This window comes from Microcaecilia unicolor, chromosome 5, assembly GCF_901765095.1.
Source record: "Microcaecilia unicolor chromosome 5, aMicUni1.1, whole genome shotgun sequence".
NCBI lineage: Eukaryota > Metazoa > Chordata > Amphibia > Gymnophiona > Siphonopidae > Microcaecilia > Microcaecilia unicolor.
The window spans coordinates 269590883-269615677 of NC_044035.1; the positions used below are offsets into that span (position 1 = coordinate 269590883).

Sequence of the window (24795 nt, forward strand, 5' to 3'; positions counted from 1 at the left end):
CTTGAATTTTCTTGGGCACATTTAAAGTTATGCTTGACCCAGAAGATTTTATATTTTGCTCATCAAGGTTCATTTTATATAGCAATTTGTATTTTACAGATTGAAAATAAGTGGATTGTGTGTTTTAGTTGGGCATTGTGTCACATGATAGTAGTTTGATGGTAATTAGGGTAGTGTGTGTGTGCAATATTTCTAATATATTCAAGTAATACCATTTTAAAATGCTTATAACTTTTCTAAACCAAGTTTACCTTCTGGCTAGCTAGAAACATCTCAAAAATGGTAACAATCATGCAGATAGCATTCTTTGCTTTGTTTGTCCTTGAAATCTGAAAGTAGATAAAGTAATCTGTAATGCAATTTAAAGGAGATCTGTTAGGGCAACATTACAGGCACACTGATCAAGCTCAGTATCAGAGACTACAGGAAAGCTTTCGTTGTTCAAAATGAATGCATTATAGGTATGGCTTTGTATTTTTATTTAAAATTAATCTTGATGACTAGCTGAAAGATTAGAGAGGGTAAGTTGATAAGTAAAAGAAATCTAGTCCAGAGCTGTGATTTTTTTTTTTTTTTTTAATGAAGTTTAGCAAAGCAGATCAAGAATGCATTCTTTAAGGGTACACTATAGCTTTTTTTTTACACCAGTTAACTATGATATAAAAGACATGCTTTTTACTTTAGTTTTCAAAATGAAATGAAAATGACTTACATAAATCTGTCCTCTTGGTATTGACTGGGTTTTGTTCTTGTGTAAAAAAAAAAAAAAAAAAAAAACCTAAAATGTATTCTCTGCCAAATATGTAATAAGACTTGGGTAATGTAAATTGAAAAGTCTTGTTGATTTATAATACTTTCAGAATCCTCAGGGAAAAATGTGTTTAAGGAGCAGTTTCTTTCACGTCCTATTAGGTTGTGCCCCTCGAACAGCAGATGGCGGTAAATAAACTGAACTCTTCCAGTGACATCACTGTTTGTGCAGTATGATGGAACCCTTCAGTGTTCCTTACTTTTAGCAGATGGTGTAGTTTGGGTTGGCTCCCCCCCCCCCCCCCCCCCCAAAAAAAAAAAAAAAAAAAATCCCTGAACCCAAATGGTCTCTCAGTTGTCTCTGTGGGTGTCCTGCCAGCAGGTGGTATGTGTATGACATGGTTCCCCCACCCCTCTCCCCCCACCTGTACATCTACAGAACACTTTAAAAAAAATACAGGTTGACTGTTTTCCCTTAGCTTTACAGTGAAGTGAAAATTTTAACCCCCCCCCCCCCCTCTGTTTTTGCATATATGTCACTGAATGGTTTCTGATATTTTATAATATTAGACAAAGGGAAACTGAGTAAACATATAACAGTGTTTACAGTTTTACTTCATGTTGTTTAAGGAACAAAGTTATCCAAAATACATATCACCCATGTGAAAAAGTAACTGCCCCTAAACATAATGGTTGCACCACTTTGGCAGCGATAATTGCAACCAAACACATCTTACAGTATTATCAGTCTTTCATATTGCAGTTGAATCATAAAAGAGGACTCATAACCCACTCTTTGCAAAACTGCTTTAATTCAGACATATTCGTAGGTTTTCATGCACGAGTTGCTCATTTCAGGTCGTTCCACAGCATTTCTATTGGGTACAAGTCAGGACTTTGACTAGGCCACCCAAAAGTTTTTTTTTTTTTCTCAGCTATTCAGATGTAGACTTGCATTTTGTGTTTTGGATCACTGTCTTGCTGCATAACTTAATTACGCCAAGGAAGCAACAAGGCAGCTGATCTGCAAACTCCATTGTGGGAACAAATGAAACAGATCAATAGAAAACACAAAGAAATCTTTATTGATGACATTCAAACCAAGATAATACCCAACACAGACCGTGTTTCTCCCACATAAGGGCTGAATCGGGAGTTCAATTTTTGGGATGCTGGGAAGGTGGCTCTAACTTAATTACACTTCAGCTCATGGACAGATGACTGGACATTCTTATGAATTTTCTGGTATAGAATTTGGTTCCTTCAATAATGATAACATTTTCCAGATCCTGAGACGAAAAAGCACCCCTGTACCATCTTCTGCGACCACCATTTTTGACTGTTGGTATAATGTTCTTAATGTAGAGTGCTATATTTGTTTTACACCAGACATAATGGAACCTGTGGTGTTCAAGAGTTCCTTTTGACTCCTCTATCCATAGAACATTGTCCCAAAATATCAGGGGTTCATCCAAGTGTTTTTTTGCAAATGTTAGATGAATGTTGATGTTACTGTTGGTTAGCAGTGGTTTCTGCCTTGCCACTTTCCCATGAATCCCATTTTTATTCAGTCTCTCTCTTATGTGGAGTCATAAACACTGATCTTAGCTGATGCTAGAGAGGCCTGCAATTCTTTGGATGTTCTTCTGGAATGTTTTTTGACTTCCCAGATGAGTTGTTGCTACACCCTTGGAGTAATTTTGGCAAGATTCACCACTGTTCCAAATCTTCTCCATTTTGAGAATGGCTGTCATTGTGGTTCATTGGAGTTCCAGAGCTTTAGAAATGGCTTTGTAACCCTTTTCAAATGGATATATTTCAGCAACTTTTTTTCTCTTCTCTTCTAGGATTTTCTTTATAGCATAGCATTCTTTTAGAAACTTTGTGGTGATTATTTCACACTCATGGCAAGATTCAATATATATAGTGAGGTTTAGTTTCAAAAGGGCTGACTGCAAACAAGCCTAGCTGTGTTCAATCAGCTGAATCTAATTATCAATTACATTTGGTCAGTTGATTGATTAACTAAGGAGGCAGTTACTTTTTCACATCAGTGATATGGGTGTTGGATAACTGTTCCCTTTGTCTAATATTACATTTTGTTTAATGATCAGACACCATTCAGTGTGACATATCTATCTATCTATCTATATCTATATATATCTATATATATCTATATATATATATATATATATATATATATATATAAAACTCACCCTCAACGTTCTATTGTCGGATGATGTCACTGAAGCCAAGGTTCGTAAGTTCGAAGCTCTGAAGCCAATAAAATCACAGCCTCAGGGTCCCGCCCTCGCGTCAAACGTTATGACGTTGAGGGCGGAGGCGGAGCAATTCACCCACATCGACGATGGGGGGGCGGCCACAGGAAAGCCTTGCTAGCGCCTGTTTCATTGGCTCCAGAAATGGGCCTTTTTTTTTTTTTTTACTAGTATGCAATAATAGGGCAAATTATGAGGCGGAGCAAAAACGTTTTCAAATCACTCTCTGTAGCAGGTTGCTAGGGAAGTACGGTTTAGTTTAAAAAAGGAATAAAGAAAGAAAAGTATAGCAGACAGGGCCAGTTCAGGACAGCCTCACAGACAGCAAACACTTGAATAACAGAGAACTGCGGTCACATATTCCCGGATGGGGTCAAGTTGGGACCATTGGGAGGAGTGAAAAGTAGGTTACTTAGGGCTCAGCACTAGGGTTTGTGGGAGCCAGTAGCAAAGCTGTGCCACCAGTTCCAGTGATGAGACTGACTTGGAAATGACACCAGGCAATCCCAGGGGTTGTGCACCTGAACTCCACCATGACTCCCAGAGTTTCCATATTTGGCCAGAATAATAGCATTTTGCTTGCCTTTTTGCCCTGGTTCACCAATCTATGGGTCAGAGTGAGGTGTTTGGTGACTTCATTGGGAAAGCCCTAGCAGGGACATGATCTATGATTGGCACTGGGGGGCCCTCAGGGGTCCTAGGAAGACAGGTAACAGACTAGATGCTTTGGTGGTGGTTCAGCTCGGGGGAGGGAACACTCCCCCCCCCCCCCCCCCCCCGCCTCTCACAATGGATCCAGATCTTGTGCGACCTTCAGGAGTCTGGCACTATGTGACCAGAAGGCCAAAGCAGTGGAGCAGATTATTCCCTCTGGGGCTGCTCTCCCCTCCTGGAGTGTGTGGAGGAGGGGACATTTTTTGAATTAGGCCAGGACAAAGATTTCCTAGAAAAAAAAGTGGAACTCTCATCCAGGGAGTTCTGGTGCTGCAGCTGTTCCAGGAAGAACTTAGCAGCCTCACAGATTCTTTGACTTGAACCCTTGGGATTTAAGAGGCACCTGAAGCAGAGGTAGCAGATGGCGACCCTATCCTTGAAGGGCTCTCTTGCAGATGGTCTTATTTGAATGAGAGGCCCCCATGGATATTCTGAAAGGGACTAGGCTGCTGGGCAAACTTTACCCCCTTCCCCAGGGAGACCTCAGCAACTCCTCTGTATGTGCAAAATGGACGCTTTGATCTGTGGGAAGACAAGACATAAATTTGACCACATCATTCCTTTATCAAGATCTCTTCATTGGCTTCTTCTTGAAGCACGATATAAATTTAAGCTTTGTACTCTTGTCCACAAACTATTTTATGATTTTGTTCCAGATTATTTGGCAGAGTTATTTTCTGTAGGAACAACAATTCATTCCCTTAGATCTAGAGACCGTCTGTAAAACATGTGGGGTACAAAGTCCTTTCATAGCTGTGGTTTTGTTTATTGTTGTGTGCAATGTTGGAATTCTCTTCCTCTGGAGTTAAGATTGGTAGAACCTTATTTACGATTTTGTAAACTGTTAAAGGCTTATGTATTTTCTATTTATTTAATATTTATTTATGTATTTATTTGTTGCATTTGTATCCCACATTTTCCCACCTATTTGCAGGCTCAATGTGGCTTACATTATGCCGTAATGGTGATCGCCATTTCCAGAATGAGAAATACAGAATGGTATTGCATTAAAGTTCATAAGTGACAGAGTAAATTAAGCAGTCAAGTATAGAGAGTTCATTTCCGGGATGAGAATAAAGTAGTATTGCGTTAAACGTTCATTGGTGACAAAGTAAATGAAGGAGTCAAGTATAGAGAGTACGGTTTTGTTCAGTTCTGGTATAAGTTTCGTTGTCTGGTATTTAGGATGGATCATTGCCTTTCTGAACAGGTTGGTTTTTAGTGATTTTCAGAAGATTGTTAGGTCATGCATTTGTTTTTATGGCGTTTGGTAGTGCATTCTACAGTTGTGTGCTTATGTAGGAGAAGCTGGATGCATATGTTGATTTATATTTTAGTCTTTTGCAGCTGGGGTAGTGGAGATTCAGGAATGTGCGTGCTTACCTTTTTGTGTTCCTGGTTGGTAAGTCTATGAGGTCTGACATGTAGACCGAGGCCTCGCTATGAATGATTTTATGAATCAGGGTGCAAATTTTGAACGTGATGCGTTCTTTAAGTGGGAGCCAGTGTAGTTTTTCTCTTAGGGATTTGGCGCTTTCGTATTTTGTTTTTTCAGATATGAGTCTGGCTGCTGTGTTTTGGGCGGTTTGGAGTTTCTTAATGATTTGTTCTTTGCATCCGGCATAGTTGGCATTGCAGTAATCTAGGTGGCTTAGCACCATTGATTGTACCAGGCTGCGGTGATTTTATTGAACCTTTTTGTATTGGTGTATGGTATGTGCGCCATGATGATGAGCGGAATTACACCTTTTATTCTCACCCTCACGGTGTTCATGCCTGGTTGGATTACATTCTCCTCTCTGTCACTCCTTGGTAGAGTGGATCATACCTTCATAGAAACAGCCCTGAACTCTGACCACTCCTTGGTGGGGGTCACCTTGGGTTGGTTCAGCCTCAAAAGGCCCCTAGGTGGTGTATGAATCCTACTCTTTAAGCCCAGGGTGATTTCAGTGCATACCTGTGTCAGGCAAGAGTGGATTATGAATGGGAAAACAATATAACTGAAGTGGGCCCTAGGATGTACTGGGAAGTAGCCAAAGCGGTGGTACGGGATAAAATCATAGCCTTTACAGCCAGGGCTACAAAGAACAGGGACTGTGGCCTTCTTGCTCTGATCAAGACTTTGGGGGAGACTAAGCACCGTTTTGTGGACCCCTTCACTACTCTTGTGGGTAATCTCTACTTTCCTGCTGGAATGCATTCTTCCCCTTTCAAGCTCTGGCTTACTCAGTGTGGTTAGATACCCGGGGGATTTTGACATTGTGAGCAAGAGCTCTTTCTCTTTTTTTGAACAGCTCAGACAGGCATGAGGTCTCCCTAGCCATCATTTTTTTGCATACTTCTGTGCACCCCTGCGACTCAAGATTGTTTTCACTAAACTAGATCAGGTGTTCCTCCAAATTCTGCTTGCCCTTAATAAGTTCGCTGTGGCACCATGTCATTAAAGAATCGAGGAGGGCCCTGTATTTGGCTAGTGCTTGGGAGTTAGATATGGCTGAAGCTGTTTCTGTTCACTTTCTTCAGCATGTCTTTCAGTGGGTATTCAGGTAGGGTTACCATATGGCTCCAGAAAAAGGAGGACAGATTGAGCCAGCCGGGTTTTACTTCCATTGCTTTCAATGGAAGTAATTGAGCCAGCCGGGTTTTACTTCCATTGCTTTCAATGGAAAGCAATGGAAGTAAAACCCGGCTGGCTCAATCCGTCCTCCTTTTTCTGGAGCCATATGGTAACCCTATATTCAGGGCACCACCCCCAATATGGCTCTACAGGACATTCAGTATAAGATTCTGCATCGGGTTTACATCACCAGGAAGCGTGGGTTGGACATGGGGTTTTGGGAGGATCCCCATTGCTTGCGTTGCAAGGTGCATGTGGGCACGTTCCTACACTTTCTTGGACTGCCCAGAGTTACACTGCTTGTGGTTGAAGACTTTGGAAACAGTGGTGTGTGTGTTGCAGATGAATGTGGTGTAGTCCTATTTTTCAGAAGTTCAATGTAAATTTGCACAGTTATCTGTTTTACTTGTTAAAAAATGTATCCTACAATCGTGGCTTACCCCCATGGCAGTCTCTCATGCTGCATTGCTTAATCTAATGAGGGAGATGTCTTCGTGGATGGTGACCCAATATTCACAGCAGCAGCTTTGTCCATGGGCTGTCTTCATTACCTAGCTCTCTGGCAGAGAATTAGGAGCTTCACCCGGCATGGTCAGAGTGATGGACAGGCTTTCTGGTGGGTTCCCCCCCCCCCCTTTTTTTTTTCTTTCTGCTGCAGGGACTGAGGGGCATCACTGGGAGGAACTGTGAGAGGGGAGGGGGTTGGGGTGGCTGGCAGGGAAAAAATTAAAAATATGGTCTTGGGCAGCCTCAACTCCCGTTCCTCTGGGGTATCTCTGACTTCTTGTATTTGCCTTTTACATTGTTAATTATTACTTTTTCTTGGCTTGTGCTGTAGTAATGAGTTGCCCTTGGCTTTAATGAAGATACTTAAAAAAAAAAAAAAAAGGAAATGCTGTTGTGAACCCTAATGACTGAGCTATATAGCTTCTTAGTGGTTACTGTGTACAATGATATGTGAAAAATTCTATAATCTAGGTGCCCTTATTTGTCTAGAATTCTAGCATTTACGCACATAAATATACACGTACCTGTAAAAGTGCTGTTCTGTATTGACACACTTAACTGGGAACAGAGGGGGGTGGGGAAGATAGGCTCTTAACAAAACAATGGGGAAGACGTATAGTTTCAATTAAAAAAAATAAAGTTTATGACAACAGGTTGACTCAACACAGCCGTACTGCAGCAGCCTGGCAGTAGTTCCCACCCCCATTGTGCACCATTTCCTGCACTACAAAAATATTTTTATTTTTGTAGTGCCAGTGTGTACCCAATGGTAATCGGGCAGTGCCACGTCCTGCCTGGTTATCGCCGGGGTAGCACGGGAGCCCTTACCGCCACCTCAATGGGTGACAGTAAGTGCTCCCACCCGAAATGGGCGCACAGCGAGTGCTTCACTTGCCGCACATTCGTTTCTTTTTTTTTTTTTTTAAACCTAATTACCTACTGCGGTAAAAGGGAGCCTCGGCACGCATCAAGAACATGTGCCAGTGCCCATTCAGGCCCACTTTTGCCGCAGCTTTGTAAAAGGACTCCGTAGTGCCTAAATGCAAGGATGCATACATGTTGACAGGACTCAAGTTAGCCTACTTAACTTACATAATACCGTAAGCTATGAGCATCTGTGCCAGAGCCGGTGGTGGGAGGCGGGGATAGTGCTGGGCAGACTTATACGGTCTGTGCCAGAGCCGGTGGTTGGGAGGCGGGGATAGTGCTGGGCAGACTTATACGGTCTGTGCCCTGAAGAGCATAGGTACAAATCAAAGTAGGGTATACACAAAAAGTAGCACACATGAGTTGTCTTGTTGGGCAGACTGGATGGACCGTGCAGGTCTTTTTCTGCCGTCATCTACTATGTTACTATTTAGGCGCCAGCTCTATGGTTGGTGTGTAACTGCGGGTGCCTTAGTGTTAGGTGTACTAATACCAGTTTATGCTAGTATTTGGAACCTAGGCACCTAGCTGCACATCCTATATAATAAAACGCACCTCCAACGTTCTGAAGCTGACTCCGTGGCTGAAGCATTCCTGCTCTCTGAAAGGCTCCAGCTACTAAACTGACATCACGTAGTTCTGGGTACGTCACCGGCAGCACTGACAAACCAAACGACAGCAGCATGAGGCCCCGCCCTTGATGCAACGCCACGCCCCCCCAGGTCAAACGACAGTAGCATGAGGCCCCGCCCCTGCCACCCTCACTGCAATGCCCCGTCCCCCCCAGGTCGAGCACCGTGCGCGGCTACAGGACGCGAGGGCCACCCACTGGGTCTCCCCTTTTCTGCTGCCTCTCACCACTATCCGCCTCAACAACATCTGTCGCCATCGCTGTCCTCATCCGCCGGGGCCCCACTGCAGACATTCCAGCCCCGAGTGCACCCGTCCTGGGAATGAGACAACCACGAGACAGGGGCGGGGCCAAAATACATGAAGAGGTAGAGCCAGGGACAAGACGCTTGAAGAGCGAGAGGCATGGCCAAAACACGAAGAGGGGGGAAGGCGGGGCTATAAACAGAAGGGTGGGACCAAGACACATGATATGAACTTAGAAAAAAAAAAAAAAACTCCCCCTCATCGCACTGGCAGCCCTGAACTCCTAGCTCTCCAAATCAGCTCCACTCACTCGCCTAAGCACCCATTTCATGCCGCCAACCAGCATCAGACCTGCCAGAATTATTGCTTATTTTTACACTTCCTTACAATTTCATAGGTCCCCCTCCTCCAGGTTGAGGCCAGTGTGCCATAAGTCAATAAAACATGCAAACATGAGGGAGTGTTTTTCTTGAAATATGTTTGTTAATCAGTGTCTGTGAAGTTACGATGTGGTCAGTGGTTTGCAAGAAACTTAATCTGAAGACATTACAGAAGAGCTTGTTAATGTTACGATTGATACATATACCTCTGTAATTGTTTGGGTTAGTGGTATCCCCGTTTATAGATTAGTGTAATTAACCACTCTTACCCCATCTTAGGGAACTGACCAGAGAACACGGAGGGAGGGGGGGGGGATGACCCTGGAACTCGGAGGGAGGGGGGCCCATGGCACACACTCTCTCTCTCACAGACACACTCGCACCCAGTCTCACTCTCTCTCTCTGTAACACACACACAGTCACACACTCTTTCTCAAATATACACACTCCGAGGAAAACCTTGCTAGCGCCCGTTTCATTTGTGTCAGAAACGGGCCTGTTTTACTAGTTCTAGAATAAGCCACTACCACACATCTTGGGGCATTTGAATAGAGGTGCCCAGTTGTAGAATTTGCCCCCTTAGTGACTGAATTGTGTATTTTGGTACTGGTTGCTTTGTTTACTGTCATCTTAAAATCTTTTTAATCATGTGACAGTAATATCAAATGGCTTCATGTATTTGACATTTTGATTGTCATTTTATTTTTCCCAAACCAACAGAATGTTTGGCTATCACTCCATTGAAATTGGCCCTTCCCCTTCCCCTTCCCCCAGAGAGAGACAGGCAAGACAAATAGATATGAACATTCTTTCCCCACTAATTGGTCTGGTTGCTACTGTTAATATATCTCACACACTACACTGTTGAAAAAAAAATGTGTGCTGATTGAATGTATATGTAAATATTTAAATTTTTATATTCCTTTCTTAATCAAGTTTTTCACATTCATACAAACTGGTCTATCAAATGTTTTGAGTAATAGCATGAACAAAGTTTGAAATCAGTTTATAAATTATTTGTTTTTTCTATAGTTGAACCCACTGTGACCTTAACAAGAGGACAAAGCCCCTTAATAGACGGTGACAATGAGACTGTGGCTGCTGTTTGTACAGCTGCCAATGGAAAACCTGCTGCACGCATTCACTGGGAAGGCAACCTTGGAACAACAGAATCAAATTCCATTTCTTTTCCCAACGAAACTGTGACGGTGGTGAGTCACTACAAGGTGATTCCAACCAGGTTTGCAAGAGGAAGGCGTATAACTTGTGTGGTGCAGCATCCCGCACTGGAAAAAGAAATCAGATATCCTTATATGTTAGACATACATTGTAAGTGTGTATACCAATCTCTTGAACCTTCTGCATCAAATTCTGATTTTGCTGAATGTATTCTTATCTGTAAGATGTGTTAAAATTCTAAAGTAGCAATATTAGCTAGATTCTTCATAATATCGATATACTTGGTTCTTGACCATACTTTCTTGACCATACTACTGCTTTTGGTCTTATTTGTCTGTCTCTTTTATCCCAATATAATGTACCCTGTATTATGGCCATATCGCCTCATCTAAAGAATCTTCTTCCCTGAGTGTGAAACATTTAACAGAAAACAATTTCATAAAGGATGCTTTCAAAATTTGAAAATTAAGAAGGGTGTATTCAACTCAGAATATTTGGTTAAAGATATGTATAATCAGATATCCAAAAAGAGATCCGGTTGTCAGAGTTTTTATAAAAACAAAAAAAAAGTTTTAAATTAGCCGAATATCTTTATCCGCTTAACTATGTGAAAATGTTTTTGTCCCCATCCTTTTCCAGATATCCCCTAGTATTGCGTGTGTCACACTGAATGATTTCTGATCTTTATACATTAAGTAATATTAGACAAAGGTAAAACACAACACAGCTCACGAGTGATATTCATTAAATAAATTAATTGCCCCTATACTCAATAACTGTGAAGTTACAGTAAGTACGCTTTACACAAAGTCCTTTTAGCATGAAAGGCACGGGATAAATCCAAAGTAAATAAATGAAGGTTTATTTAAATTTACCATTAATGGTCTACTGCAATGCAAATTTGTGGAAAGCACCTCGTTAATGGGCAAAAAGCCTCCCACAAAAACAAGTGCATGAAAGATATCAGGGGCTATTTTTGTAAGAACAATATACCTCTGGAGGATTAGGAGGTATTTTTTAGGGTGTGTAGAAAATAAAAAGCTCTATTTTTTACGGCAGCAGCGCCATTGAAAGGGCTTTCCATGACGAACCTTTGATGGAAGTCTGAGCCCTAGCCAGTAGTATCATAAAACTATTATTAGTAGTCAAGCAACACCGATTTTGTACATGGTAGCTTCCAAGCTCCAGTCCCCATCTTCCCCTAGGCCTCTTGGGTGAGTGGGATCTCAGGGGGGTGGGGCCAATCTTCAGTTTTCATGGATTTAAGGGGTTGGATCTAGGAAAGGAAGGTTTGGGGGAGGGCAGCTATCTTTCTAAATTTAACCCAGGATTGGGGGCTTGGTGGGTTTTGTAGCAGCTTAGATGATCAGAGTTTGGATGAACCTTGGAGAAAAAGGATGATCCAGGAGGACCCTTCTAATTGTATTTATTTAACCATCTTTATGAAGAGATTCACTCAAGGCGGTGTACAGCAAGTACCATATAACACAAAACTTGCAATTTTGTTAACAGCATAACAAGAGTAAAATAACCAAGAATAAACTTAAATACAATAAATGAGGTAAACTTGAAAACAGTAAACTGAAACCTAATAATAGAACTACCGTGGAACAGTATCAAAAATATGCCCATTTAGCAGCACTGGAATTCAAATACCAGAGATATAATACAATGTTAGCATAATACTAATGATGGTACACCTAATAAACATACATTAGAACATTCAACTAACAGAGATATGATGCTAAAGATTTTCTACAATACGGCATACCATATAGTTGAGGGACCAAGAGCAGATATATGATGGGAACATGACAACTTTTAATCCAATATGGTCCCCATGTTGCTGTATTGGTATGATTTATAGGAGCCAATAGCCCATCGGAGCACAAAGACCCCAGATTGCCTCAGATTTGGACCATGTGGGCCCTTTAAATTGCAACTGCCACACAATGTGGGTCTTTTTATGAAAATGTTGTGTTGCTGCTTCCAGAAATGTGCAAAATCCCTGGCCATGGTAACGTGTGAAATATTTCTTACAAACTTTATTTAGAAGATATGGATGAGTCAGGAGCTCGTTTTTCATCCCATAACTGAATGTTTCCCGAAAACAGATATTAGTCGTAAGGGCTTAAGAGGAGTAAAGTAGATAGAACCTAAGTAGGTTGTTAATGGAGACTGGAGAGAACTAATGGGAGGGACATGTAATGTGCTGCAAGTCTGTGGACATCCCACTGCCATTTTGACCTGGAAGAGAAATCTTAATTCAAACACTGGTTAACCCCAGATGCTTAACAGACCTATTAACTCCTCAAGGTTTCCCTTTTCTACTGCTTATCTTAAGAGCTTTACAAAGTTAGTATTCATGAAGATATGGCAAATATGAGGAAATCATCCAGACCCATTCAGATTTTGCACCTGTTTTATTTTGTAGATGAACCTGAAGTTTCTGTGACAGGATATGATGGAAATTGGTTTGTGGGAAGAGAAAATGTTCAACTTAAGTGTAATGCAGATGCAAATCCATCGCCAACTGAATTTATATGGACCAGGTAACTATATTCCATTAATTCTAGATTTTTGAATTACCTAAACTTGTAATGAACACTATGAACTTTACATAACCAGGTGGTCCCTCTTCACAAAAGTGGTGATAGGGAAGAAGCTGGAAACTACAGGCCGGTAAGCCTCACTTCAATTATTGGAAAAGTAATGGAAGCCATGCTGAAGGAAAGGATAGTGAATTTCCTGGAAGCAAATAAGTTGCAAGATCCGAGACAACATGGTTTTACCAAAGGGAAATCGTGCCAAACGAATCTTTGAATTCTTTGACTGGGTGACCGGAGAATTAAATCAAGGACGTGCTATGGACGTAATCTACTTAGATTTCAGCAAAGCTTTTGACACGGTTCCCCACAGGAGGCTCTTGAATAAACTAGAAGGGCTGAAGATAGGACCCGAAGTGGTGAACTGGTTGACGGGCAGACGCCAGAGGGTGGTGGTAAAAGGAGTTTGCTCGGAGAAGAGAAAGGTGAGTAGTGGAGTGCCTCAGGGATCGGTGCTGGGGCCGATTCTATTCAATATATTTGTGAGTGATATTGCCGAAGGCTTACAAGGTAAAGTTTGCCTTTTTGCGGATGACACCAAGATTTGCAACAGAGTGGATACCCCGGAGGGAGTGGAAAGCATGAAAAAAGATCTGCGGAAGCTAGAAGAATGGTCTAACGTTTGGCAATTAAAATTCAATGCGAAGAAATGCAAAGTGATGCACTTAGGGAGTAGAAATCCATGGGAGACGTATGTGTTAGGCGGTGAGAGTCTGATAGTTACGGACGGGGAGAGGGATCTTGGGGTGATAGTCTCTGAGGATCTGAAGGCGACGAAACAGTGTGACAAGGTGGTGGCCGTAGCTAGAAGATTGCTAGGCTGTATAGAGAGAGGTGTGACCAGCAGAAGAAAAGAAGTTTTAATACCCCTGTATAAGACGTTGATGAGGCCCCACCTGGAGTATTGTGTTCAGTTTTGGAGGCCGTATCTTGTGAAGGATGTTAAAAAAATGGAAGCGGTGCAAAGAAAAGCTACGAGAATGGTATGGGATTTGTATTACAAGACGTATGAGGAGAGACTTGTTGACCTGAACATGTATACCCTGGAGGAAAGGAGAAACAGGTGATATGATACAGACGTTCAAATATTTGAAAGGTATTAATCTGCAAACGAACCTTTCCGGAGAGGGGAAGGCGGTAGAACTAGAGGACATGAAATGAGATTGAAAGGGGGCAGACTCAAGAAAAATGTCAGGAAGTATTTTTTCACGGAGAGAGTGGTGGATGCTTGGCATGCCCTCCCGTGGGAGGTGGTAATGGAATTCAAACATGCGTGGGATAAACACAAAGGAATCCTGCTCAGAAGGAAGGGATCCCCAGAAGCTTAGCCGGTGGTGGGAGGCAAGGCTGGTAGTTGGGAGGTGGGGATAGTGCTGGGCAGACTTATACGGTCTGTGCCCTGAAAAAGACAGGTACAAATCAAGGTAAGGTATACACAAAAAATGGCACATGTGAGTTTATCTTATTGGGCAGACTGGGTGGACCGTGCAGGTCTTTTTCTGCCGTCATCTACTATGTTACTATGTTTATAACTTCCCTCTCTCTGATTCCCTAATATGTCTGTAAATACCTATTTCATTGAAAATTAACCTCACTCTGTATTTGTTTCTTCACCGTAGGTAGCTATCACCTTACGGTATTATGTAAGCCACATTGAGCCTGCAAATAGGTGGGATAATGTGGGGTACAAATGTAATAAAATAAATAACCCTGGCTCATTGCTTCCAAAGCATTCACTTATTAGGTGGCAAATTTGCAAAATGCTCCCTGTCTCAAATAGGATTACTGGCAGTTGCTTACAATGTCTATATCAGCCACACTCCTATAACTCATTTTATGACAGTGGGCATATAATTTGGGCTTTACTTTAAAATTGTGAGCCCTTTAGAGACAGAAAAAGTACCACCATATGTTGTGTACAGTATGTCTAGTAATAGTAGTAGTAATTCTTCAAGGTTAATAAGTGTACGGTTGCCAGTGTATATAGTGATTCACAAGAGAATGGATAATTCCAACGCATTATTCCCGCTCTTTCTATACAGCAGTCTTTTCTTCTACCTAGAAATACGTGATATTGTGTAGAGAAAATGTACTTGGGCTAATTGCTTCAGTCATTGGTCTAAAAATCTCCAATATTTTAACAGGACTTCTTAATGTGGAGGTTATTTATGTACAACATTTTATGCCCCCGATGATGGCTAGAAGCGCAAATGGCTGGCCACTGTTGATTATGAATTATAAGCTAAGTGCTAGTCGATTTGCTTTTTTTCATGAAAAGAATAAATTACTTAAAAGGAATACTGTTAAGATAGCAGAAGGTTTTTAGAGCAATGATTGAAGCAATTAGTCCATGTGCAATTTTTGTGTGTTAAGAGGCTGTTAAGATATTTTTCTTCTATTTTTAGAAAACTGAAACTATTTAAAAAAAACAATAGAAATGAAAAATGATTTTTGAAACATACCTTGAGATAATTCAACAAGTCTTTTTGTTTGGGTTTATTACTGGTGAACTGGTTACCTTTTTGAATGATTGATAATTGTGCTGACACACCCCTCTTATATGCACTTCTCCACCTTTTTAAAGCTGTGGTTCATAGCTTTTTAAGATCTTAATTTAGTAAACTATTGTTGGCAAACCACTTGGTGATATATTTTGTACTTATTACCAGCCAGCAGCCTATAGTTAGGGCTTGCTTATTTGTGCATTGGCCTATGTAAAGGTCCTGCACTATAGTGTTGAGAGTTCGTGTCTTCAGATATTATAGGTAATAATTATTCAAAATTAAACATTTTCCTTGTCATCAAGCAGATGCAGCCATTACAGATGGGTTGTGTCCATCAACCAGCAGAGGGAGATAGAGAGCACACTTTTTTCAGTGCCTCATACCAGCTTGCTCCACTGCCTCTCCTTCAGTAATCTCTATCTCCCCTAGCAGAGTGGTTGTAGCATCTTCGAGCTCCATCAAAAATCTGCCTGGAGGTGGCTCCTGGCTTGCCAGTTGTTAGCCAGGGTGTTGGAGGCTATAGCAACTTCACTTTAAAGGCACATAGGTTCGCCCTTTCCCTGCCTTACCCATACCTCCGTGGATGTGGACACATTGCTTAGCTTTCCCTGTCCTTCCCCAACAACAGAGGATGCAGGCACATAGGTTCGCCCTTTCCCTGCCTTTCCCACTCACCTGAGCCTCCGGAGTTCTATTTACCTCTGCTTTCCTCACAGCGTTAAAAAAAAAAAAAAAAAAGGAACAGAGATTTTTCCTTGCCTTTTTCTGTGGGACCGGAGCTGTGATACTCGGTCCAGTGAGGTAAGAGTGTTTTCTGACTCCTCCGGGGTGGGCCCGCGATCGGGGCGATTTTGGCGCGAACCGCCATTTTGAATTTTTCCGCCGTTTTCGGCGATGGCTGCAGATAATGTAAAGCGCTGTTCCAAGTGTGGCAAGCGCAGATCAACAGTGGGGCTCTGTAAATCGTGCTGTACAGACGTTAGAGCCGGCCCGAGCATGGCGAGTGACGATTCTTTGTGCTCTGAGCTGGAAGCGGACGCCATTTTGAATTTACCACATGGCGCGACCTCCGCTGAGATGGAGAGTCCTGAGCCCGGGGGGAGGCCTCGGAGTGAGGCTGATAGGAAAGCTACTAGCCTCGGCAGAGATCCGGTTGCCCAGGGTGAGTTTTTCTCCCCTGACTTTGTCTTATTAATGCATAAAGCATACATGCTTAAAAGCCCTGCAGGGGCCTCTTCTAATGCCCCCCCCCCCCCCCGGGCCGTGTCCCCGGTACCTCCCGCCGATCACGGCTGCGGCCGCTACGCCATCTACTTTATGGTGCCACGAAAAGGAGGGTCTTTTCGCCCTATTCTGGACTTAAAAGAATTAAACAAGTCCCTGAGAGTGCGGCATTTTCACATGGAAACCCTGCGCTCCGTCATTGAGGCGGTACAGCCAGGAGAGTTTTTCACGTCTCTGCACCTGAAAGAAGCTTACTTGCACATTCCAATTTGGCCCCCGCACCAGAAGTTTCTGAGGTTTGCGGTGATGGGAAAGCATTTCCAGTACCGGGCCTTGCCTTTTGGCCTCGCCACAGCTCCCCGCACCTTTTCGAAGGTTATGGTGGTAGTAACTGCCTTTCTAAGGCGAGAGGGTATTCGGGTTCACCCGTACCTGGATGACTGGCTCATTCGAGCAAACTCTGCTTCAGAGAGTCAGCATGTCACAGCCAGAGTGGTCTCAGTACTTCAATCACTGGGCTGGGTCGTCAATTTGGCCAAAAGTCACCTGACCCCCTCGCAGTCTCTAGAATATTTGGGGGCCAGGTTCGACACAGCCTCGGGGTATGTGTACCTACCCGAGCAAAGGCGGTGCAAGCTTCAGAATCAGGTCCGTCTGCTCCTGAGGATGCCCCGCCCGCGAGCTTTGGGACATTGTCCAGCTGCTTGGATCGATGACGGCCACCATGGAACTGGTGCCCTGGGCGAGAGCGCACCTGAGACCTCTACAGTATGCTCTACTCCAAGGATGGTCTCCAGTATCTCAGGATTATCAATGCAGACTCTCTTGGCTCCCTGCGGCCCAACTCAGCATGGAGTGGTGGCTCTCAGACAGCATGCTGCGGCGAGGAATGCCGCTGGCGCTCCCCGATTGGTGCCTAGTGGTGACAGATGCCAGCCTGAAAGGCTGGGGCGCACATTGCAAGGGGAAGCATGCCCAGGGTCTATGGACACCCGAGGAGTCGGAGTGGTCCATCAACCGCCTAGAGTTGAAAGCGGTGTTTCAGGCGTTTCTGGCCTTTCAAGTGACCCTGGAAGGATTGGCTGTCAGAGTGATGTCGGACAACACGACAAGTGGCCTACATAAATCGACAAGGCGGCACTCAGTGCAGAGCTCTAGCCGCGCAGGCCGAACAAATTTGCCACTGGGCCGAGCTGCATCTACAGTTTCTGTCGGCAGCTCACATTGCAGGTCAGAGCAACGTGCAAGCCGATTATCTAAGCAGGCATCAGATCGATCCAGCGGAGTGGGAACTTGCAGACAAAGTATTCCTGCAGATATGTGCCAAGTGGGGCAAGCCCGTGATGGATCTAATGGCGACAAGCACCAATGCCAAAGTCCCTTGCTTCTTCAGCAGACGGAGAGATCCTCGCTCGGCGGGGTTGGATGCCTTGGCTCAACCCTGGCCTCCGGGCCTACTGTGTGTTCCCTCCGTGGCCTTTGATAGGGCGAGTGCTCCTGCGGATTCGGCTGCATCCAGGAGAAGTGGTTCTCGTCGCCCCGGATTGGGCCAGGAGGCCTTGGTATGCGGACCTCCGACAGATGCTCGTAGAGGATCCCCTTCAGTTACCTCTGGTTCCCAACCTGTTGTCACAGGGTCCGGTGACCATGGAGGACGCCGGCCGATTTGGTCTTATGGCCTGGCGATTGAGAGGGCGCAATTGAGAGACAAAGGCTATTCCAATAAAGTAATTACCACTCTCTCCTGCAAGCCTGCAAGCGTTCCACTTCCATGGCTTATGCCAGGATTTGGTGCCAGTTTGAAATCTGGTGTGCTTCTAAAGAGATCACACCCCTGCGGGCTCCTGTCTCGCCGATTCTGGACTTTTTGCAGGATGGTGTACAAAAAGGCTTGGCCTATAATTCCCTGCGGGTGCAAGTGGCAGCGTTGGCCTCCCTGCGTTTCAAGGTTGAAGGCGTGTCTTTAGCTGCTCATCCAGATGTGGCACGGTTTCTTAGAGGGGTGCTTCGGCTCCGTCCTCCCGTGCGTGCACCTTGTCCAGCGTGGAACCTGGGGCTAGTGCTGAAAGCCCTTCAGGGTGCTCCCTTTGAACCGCTTCGGCGTGCTTCAGAGAAAGATTTGACACTGAAGGCCGTCTTTTTAGTGGCCATTACTTCGGCGAGACGGGTGTCGGAGCTCCAGGCGCTGGCCTGTAGAGACCCTTTTCTGCAGTTTTCGGAGTCTGGGGTCAAGGTTCGGACCGTGTCTTCCTTCTTGCCTAAGGTGGTTTCAGCGTTTCACCTAAACCAACCTATTTTCTTGCCCTCCTTTGTCAAGGAGGAGTTTCCAGAATCTTTTGGGCAATTGCACCTGTTGGACATGCGCAGGACTCTGCTGCAGTATCTGCGAGTTACTAACTCTTTCAGGACCTCTGATCATCTGTTTGTTTTGCTATCAGGGCCTCGCAGAGGGTCTCCAGCGTCTAAAGCCACTATTGCCCGCTGGCTTAAAGAATCTATCTTTTCAGCTTATTTGCTTGCCAGCCGGCCTCCGCCTGATGCCTTTAAGGCGCATTCCACTAGAGGAATTTCCTCTTCTTGGGCTGAAACTGGAGCACTCTCTCCAAAATCTCACTTCAAGAGATTTGTAGTGCAGCAACATGGGCTTCTAAGCTCTCTTTTGCCCGACATTACAGACTGGATGTGGCTGCCAGGAGGGACGCACATTTTGCAGCGCAAGTGCTGGCGCGTGGTGTGGCTTGTTCCCGCCCTATCTAGGGATTGCTTTGTTACATCCCATCTGTAATGGCTGCATCTGCTTGATGACAAGGAAGGGAAAATTAGGTTCTTACCGTGATAATTTTCTTTCCTTTAGTCATAGCAGATGCAGCCATGATCCCTCCCTGTCTGATTGCTATCTGCTGTAAATCTATTTCAGGTTCTGTTCATGTTTCTTGGAGATTCTGTCCTTGGGGGGAAAGTCGGAAACAGTCTTCAGGATTCTTGTTCAATTAAAGGAGGATGACTTAATTCCCTCCAGTTTCATGTTTTGGAGGATGAGTTTATTCCCTCTGGGAGGATGAGTTTATTCCCTCCAGTTATGTCTCAGTGGAGGATGAGTTTATGCCCTCTGGGAGGATGTTTCATTCCCTCCATTCTGAATTAATGCCCTTTGTTGTAGGGCTATCGTTCGCTGTGAGGAAAGCTCATGTTATTCCCATTGCGGTTTGCTATACTGCTTTGGAAGCTTCAATTACTGAAGGAGAGGCAGTGGAGCAAGCTGGTATGAGGCACTGAAAAAAGTGTGCTCTCTATCTCCCTATGCTGGTTGATGGACACAACCCGTCTGTAATGGCTGCATCTGCTATGACTAAAGGAAAGAAAATTATCACGGTAAGAACCTAATTTTCCCTTACTTAATCTCCATTTGTTGGTAATGCTTGTTTATTATTAATATTTATTGCATTTGTATCCCACATTTTCCCACCTATTTGCAGGCTCAATGTGGCTTACATAGTTTTGTTACCATTGTCATTACAGGATATTAGATACAGTTGATGTTGTGCAGAGATTAAGTGAGGGAAGAGCGAAGTGGTATAAAGTGGACCTACCAGTCCACTTTATACCACTTTCATCATTATGGAGTTGTCTCCTGCATTATTTGAGGAATGAAACCTTTTTTTTATGTGTAAATGTGATGTGCTTCCCCCCCATCCCCCAAATTAGCATTTGCAGATTGAATGTGGGGAATTGTTGCGTGGCTGGCTTGTGGAGTTGTGCAATATTTTAGGCTCTAGTTTTCTTCTTAGAAGTAAAGATACAAAAATAAAAACTGGGTCCTTTTACAGTTGATTTATCCTTCAAGAATGGTATAGAAAGATGTAAATACAACCATTTTGTTCTACAGGTTGGATGGACAATGGCCTGATGGTTTATCATCTTTAAATAATACTCTGCACTTTACCAGTCCACTGACACACAATTATTCAGGGATCTATGTTTGCAAGGTAGTCAATGCCATGGGTCAGAGAAGTGATCAAAAGAATATCTACATACTAGGTAAGTTTTCACTTTTCCTTTTTACAGCATGTCTTAAAATCAAAGCTGTAAGCTCTCAAGTACAAAAACATAATTCTGGCTTCTTGTATTTTGAAACTTTGCATGATTTAACTAGTGAACATTGAAAATGGATGCATAGCATAAAAGTGTACAATTTTAATGTGTGGCTAAAATATTGGAGTCTTCACGGAGGTGAACAACCTGCAGTAGGTTTACTATTTTAGAACAGTTCATAATGTATCTTATTCTTCATTATGTCAAACTTATAGACACTCAAAACATTTACAGGTGCCCCTGAATTTTTCCTTCCAAAGCTGACCCAAGCATTTTCTCCATCCTCTCTCGCATAATGTCTCTCCGTTTCTTTCCCCACCAAGGCACGCCCTCTGTTTTATCCTTCACCTAAACACTTTCTCTGTTCCACCATCCTAAGGCACCCATTCTCTCTCCCACTGTTCCCGCTTCCCCTCAACAAGCAAATGGCATCCCTTCTTTCAAGGCACTAGTTTCTGTTCTCCTATCCTTCCCCCCCCCCCCCCCCCCCTTACCTTTTCCTGTTCCCTAGATCTGCTCCAGCAGATGACACAACATCAGCTCCTCTTTTTCCTCCTGCATTCCCCTGGGGCTCCTGCCCTCTACTGTTCCGTGGAGAGTAGTCTCGTGAGCGTGGGTGCCAGGAAATGTCATAGCAGAGCCCCATCATTCTTCGCAGAGTGCATGGTGTGAAAGTGCATGATAAGGAAGCTGTGAAAGCATTCCTCCTTAACCCTCCTATATTCAGTGTCAGGATCAAGGCAGCAAACAAATCAGAGTCCCCACACTGGCCTGACAGTTGACTTCTAAGGTGGTGTGCATACATGTGCACACCCTCAAGCACAGACAGCTTGGCTAGCTTCTACTTGAGGTAAAATATCTGATAGTCTTAAGTTGCTGTAAATTTTACAGTACATCATTACCTTGGGTTTTGGGGTGTTACATGATGGGAGAGGACAATTCAAAAGTGTTTTTGTTATAGATGAAACTTTCCTTCTACTGGTTGATCCTTTGGTATAAAGTTGAAACCTGTTTGCCCATCAGCAGGGCTAAAATGTATTGTAGGGCTTTGACCTAAGACTAGAATGTTGTGGGATTGTACAACGATGAACACCACACTTCAGGATTACTCCAGTCGTGTAATTCAAAGACAGCTGTCTGCCTTTGGAGATCCAGCAGGTTTGAAGCTTTCCTAAAATCAGTCTTGACTTTTTTGCTCCACAGTAATAAAATATTTATTTAAAAAGAAAGTGTGAATTAAGTTTTCAAATACCAAATAAGAAAATATGAACATTGAATCTACAGTCTTATGTCCCCTGCTGGGTTCTGTGGCAATTTATATTTTCCAATATAAATTACATTGCGAAGCGACCACCAGTTTGTTCCAAGACTGAAAGAGAACTGCTCGTTCTTTTACTCTGCTCTTACACTGTGTTCTTAAAAAGGAGCAGAACTTTGATTATGGCAATGTAGCTTGTTTAATGTTTTTGTTTTGTTTTTTTTACTATATTTTGGACATTTTTTTAAACTCAATTTGGGATGGGTGCTCAGAAAGAATTTGAGATTTTGTACTTACCTTTCCAATAGTAATTCAAGGTGAGTTAACGTTCAGGTACAGTAGGTATTTCCCGGTCCTTGGAAGTTAGTGCTTGTGGCAGTGGAGGATGAAACAAATTGTCCATGATCACAAGGAATATCAGTGGAATTTGAACCTTGGGTTTCCTGCTTCTCAGCCAGCTGATCTAACCAGTAAACAGCTACTAAATTTCTAAGTGGATCCTAATGGGAAATTCAAAATATGAAGTATATATCTTAATATTGCATAGACTTTCACAAATATTTTCATTGTGAAATTACACTCCACTGCTAACTTTGGTAATACATATTTATAAAATCAAATAAAGCCTGGCATGATTTCTGTTTTGCACTGCCATCTTATGAACAGATCACTTAATATTTCATCTCTTTTAAGTTATTTCCATAGTTGGTAAATTCCTATATATTTTCAAGGATAGAAAATCTACGTATGTTACATAATTACATGGGTATAAAACATTGAGGGCTGAATTCAGTAAATGGTGCCCCAAGTTGGGTCGAAAAGATCCACGCTAATCTAGTATTCTGCTAACGGCGTATGCTCTTTGCAGAATACTAATTTAGTGCAGATTTGACGACTGACATTGGGCACTGGATTTACACCTGCTGAAACCTGGTATAATGTCAGTGCCCAATTTAGGTGCAGAAATGACATTATTCTACAACATCGCCCCTAACTTCTGGGATCAACCCCTGATCCACCCATACATCTTCCATAATGACACCCCTTTTGAGTTGTGCACACTGAAATTTTCCCACGGATGCTATACAATAGTGACTTAGGGCAGATACACGTGTAAATGTAGATTGTTGCCAATTAACTCCAATTATTGACGCCTCTTTATTTAATTTGCACATGTATCTTCTCTGGGCAAACTATATAGAATCCAGGGATGAAAGTTCAGAAAGAAAGCTGAACGGCAGCTCTTGTTTGTGGATCTGCAATAGCTGTTACACTATGAATATTTCTTAACTCTGGATGCAGCAGGTTATTCTGTGACTAAGAGAGCATTCTACCGCAGGCTTAGTAACTTCAGAGAACCTCACAGAAGGCAGCATTATCTGTAGATCATTTGTTTACTGCAGTAATTCCTATAAGCATACTTTCCAAATGTTTGAAGGCTGTCATGCTCGGAACTACATGTTGCTTTTTCATTCAAAAAATGCATTTCGTTTTTAGCATTTTTCAACTGTAGCCTGGAAAACACTACTACGGTGGATTAATCATCCATCCAGAGGCATCAAAGTTTGCTTGCCAGTGGACTGATCTGTGTGGAATTTGGAAGGAAAGGTTGGCCATTTCCCCCAACATCTACCCTTTTGAAAATGACCTAGGCCTGGTAAGGAAGAGGTCATTTTTAGTAGGGCAAAAATTAAAAAGTTGTTGAAACCACTGAAAGCACAAAGAACGTTTTGAAATGAATCTTTATCATGCAAATGTGCAGATTTTAGAATTATCTTTTTAAATAACTTTTTTAATGTCATACAATCCAGCAGCCTAATCATTAAGGGGCTCTTTCACAAAGGCACAATAAGGGCCTACATGCGTCAAGTGTGCGCCAAATCAGCACTTCTGCCCTGCTACCATGTACTCCGGACAGTAATTCAGAATTTGGCATGCAGTAGAAAATTCCCTACCGCATGGTGCGTACCCGGCAGTAAACAGCAGTGGACGCATGCCTACTGCCCGGGTAGCGCATGAGATCCTACCGCTAAGTCAATGGGTGGCGGTAAGTTCTCAGGCCGAAATGGACACGTGCTGTTTTTTATTTTTCTACACGTCCATTTTCAGGCCTTTTTTTTTTTTTTTTAAAGCCCTTTTTCTAGGATGCGGCAAAAGCTGGCCCGGCACAGGCCACTTTTTGCCACAGCTTCGTAAAAGGGCCCTTTAGTAACTGAAGCAGAAGTTAAATCTAAATAAATAGCTAAGACTAGGGTACATTGTTTCTCTCAAACACATTTTTAAAATGCCTAATTTGCCTAAAGATAGTAGTGATAGTAAAAAGATTCACTCAAATATAAAGGGGGTAATCTTGTATGTTAAATGAGAGACAGCCTGATAGCTTAGTGGCAGTGAAATTAACTTCAGAAGACCTGTGGATGAGTCGGGGGGGGGGGGGGGGGGGGGGTGTGCTCCTTCCCCCCCCCCCCCCCCCCCCCCCCCCCCCCACCACCAGCACACACTCACAGGCAGTTATTATGGAAAATGAGGTAATACAAAATCCTGAAAACTGAATTAATGCTCAACATACCATAGTTTTGTGTTAAGCTGAACTGGAAGTCTAAAGAACACCTGGTCTCAAAACATTCAGTTGTAGTACTGAAGCGTTGTGCTCATGGGCAGCTTATCACTTCTGGTCACTGCTTAATTTTAATTTTCTTCCATTTTTTATTTGTAAACACTGGCAAAGTAACCAGACACAAACTAAATCCTGAAATTTAAGTAGCACAAAATATAAACTGAAATAATGATCTGAGACAAAAATCACACAGCAGAGCATTACTTCTAATTTCCTAGTTTGTGTATGTCCATCCTTTCTTTCTGTTTCTCTTGTGTGTAGCATA

The 24795-nt window shown here is 43.1% G+C and overlaps 1 protein-coding gene across 4 annotated transcripts in view; it reads left to right on the forward strand.

Moving 5' to 3' along the window:
* The window catches only part of NECTIN3 (nectin cell adhesion molecule 3), a 231461-nt gene that overhangs the window by 99357 nt on the left and 107309 nt on the right, over positions 1 to 24795 (forward strand). For all 4 annotated transcript variants that reach the window (XM_030204184.1, XM_030204183.1, XM_030204185.1 and 1 more), the window contains exons 3-5: positions 10083 to 10379; positions 12664 to 12781; positions 20450 to 20601. In XM_030204184.1, the coding sequence (XP_030060044.1) occupies positions 10083 to 10379; positions 12664 to 12781; positions 20450 to 20601 (567 nt within the window). The remainder of the gene's footprint in view (positions 1 to 10082; positions 10380 to 12663; positions 12782 to 20449; positions 20602 to 24795) is intronic.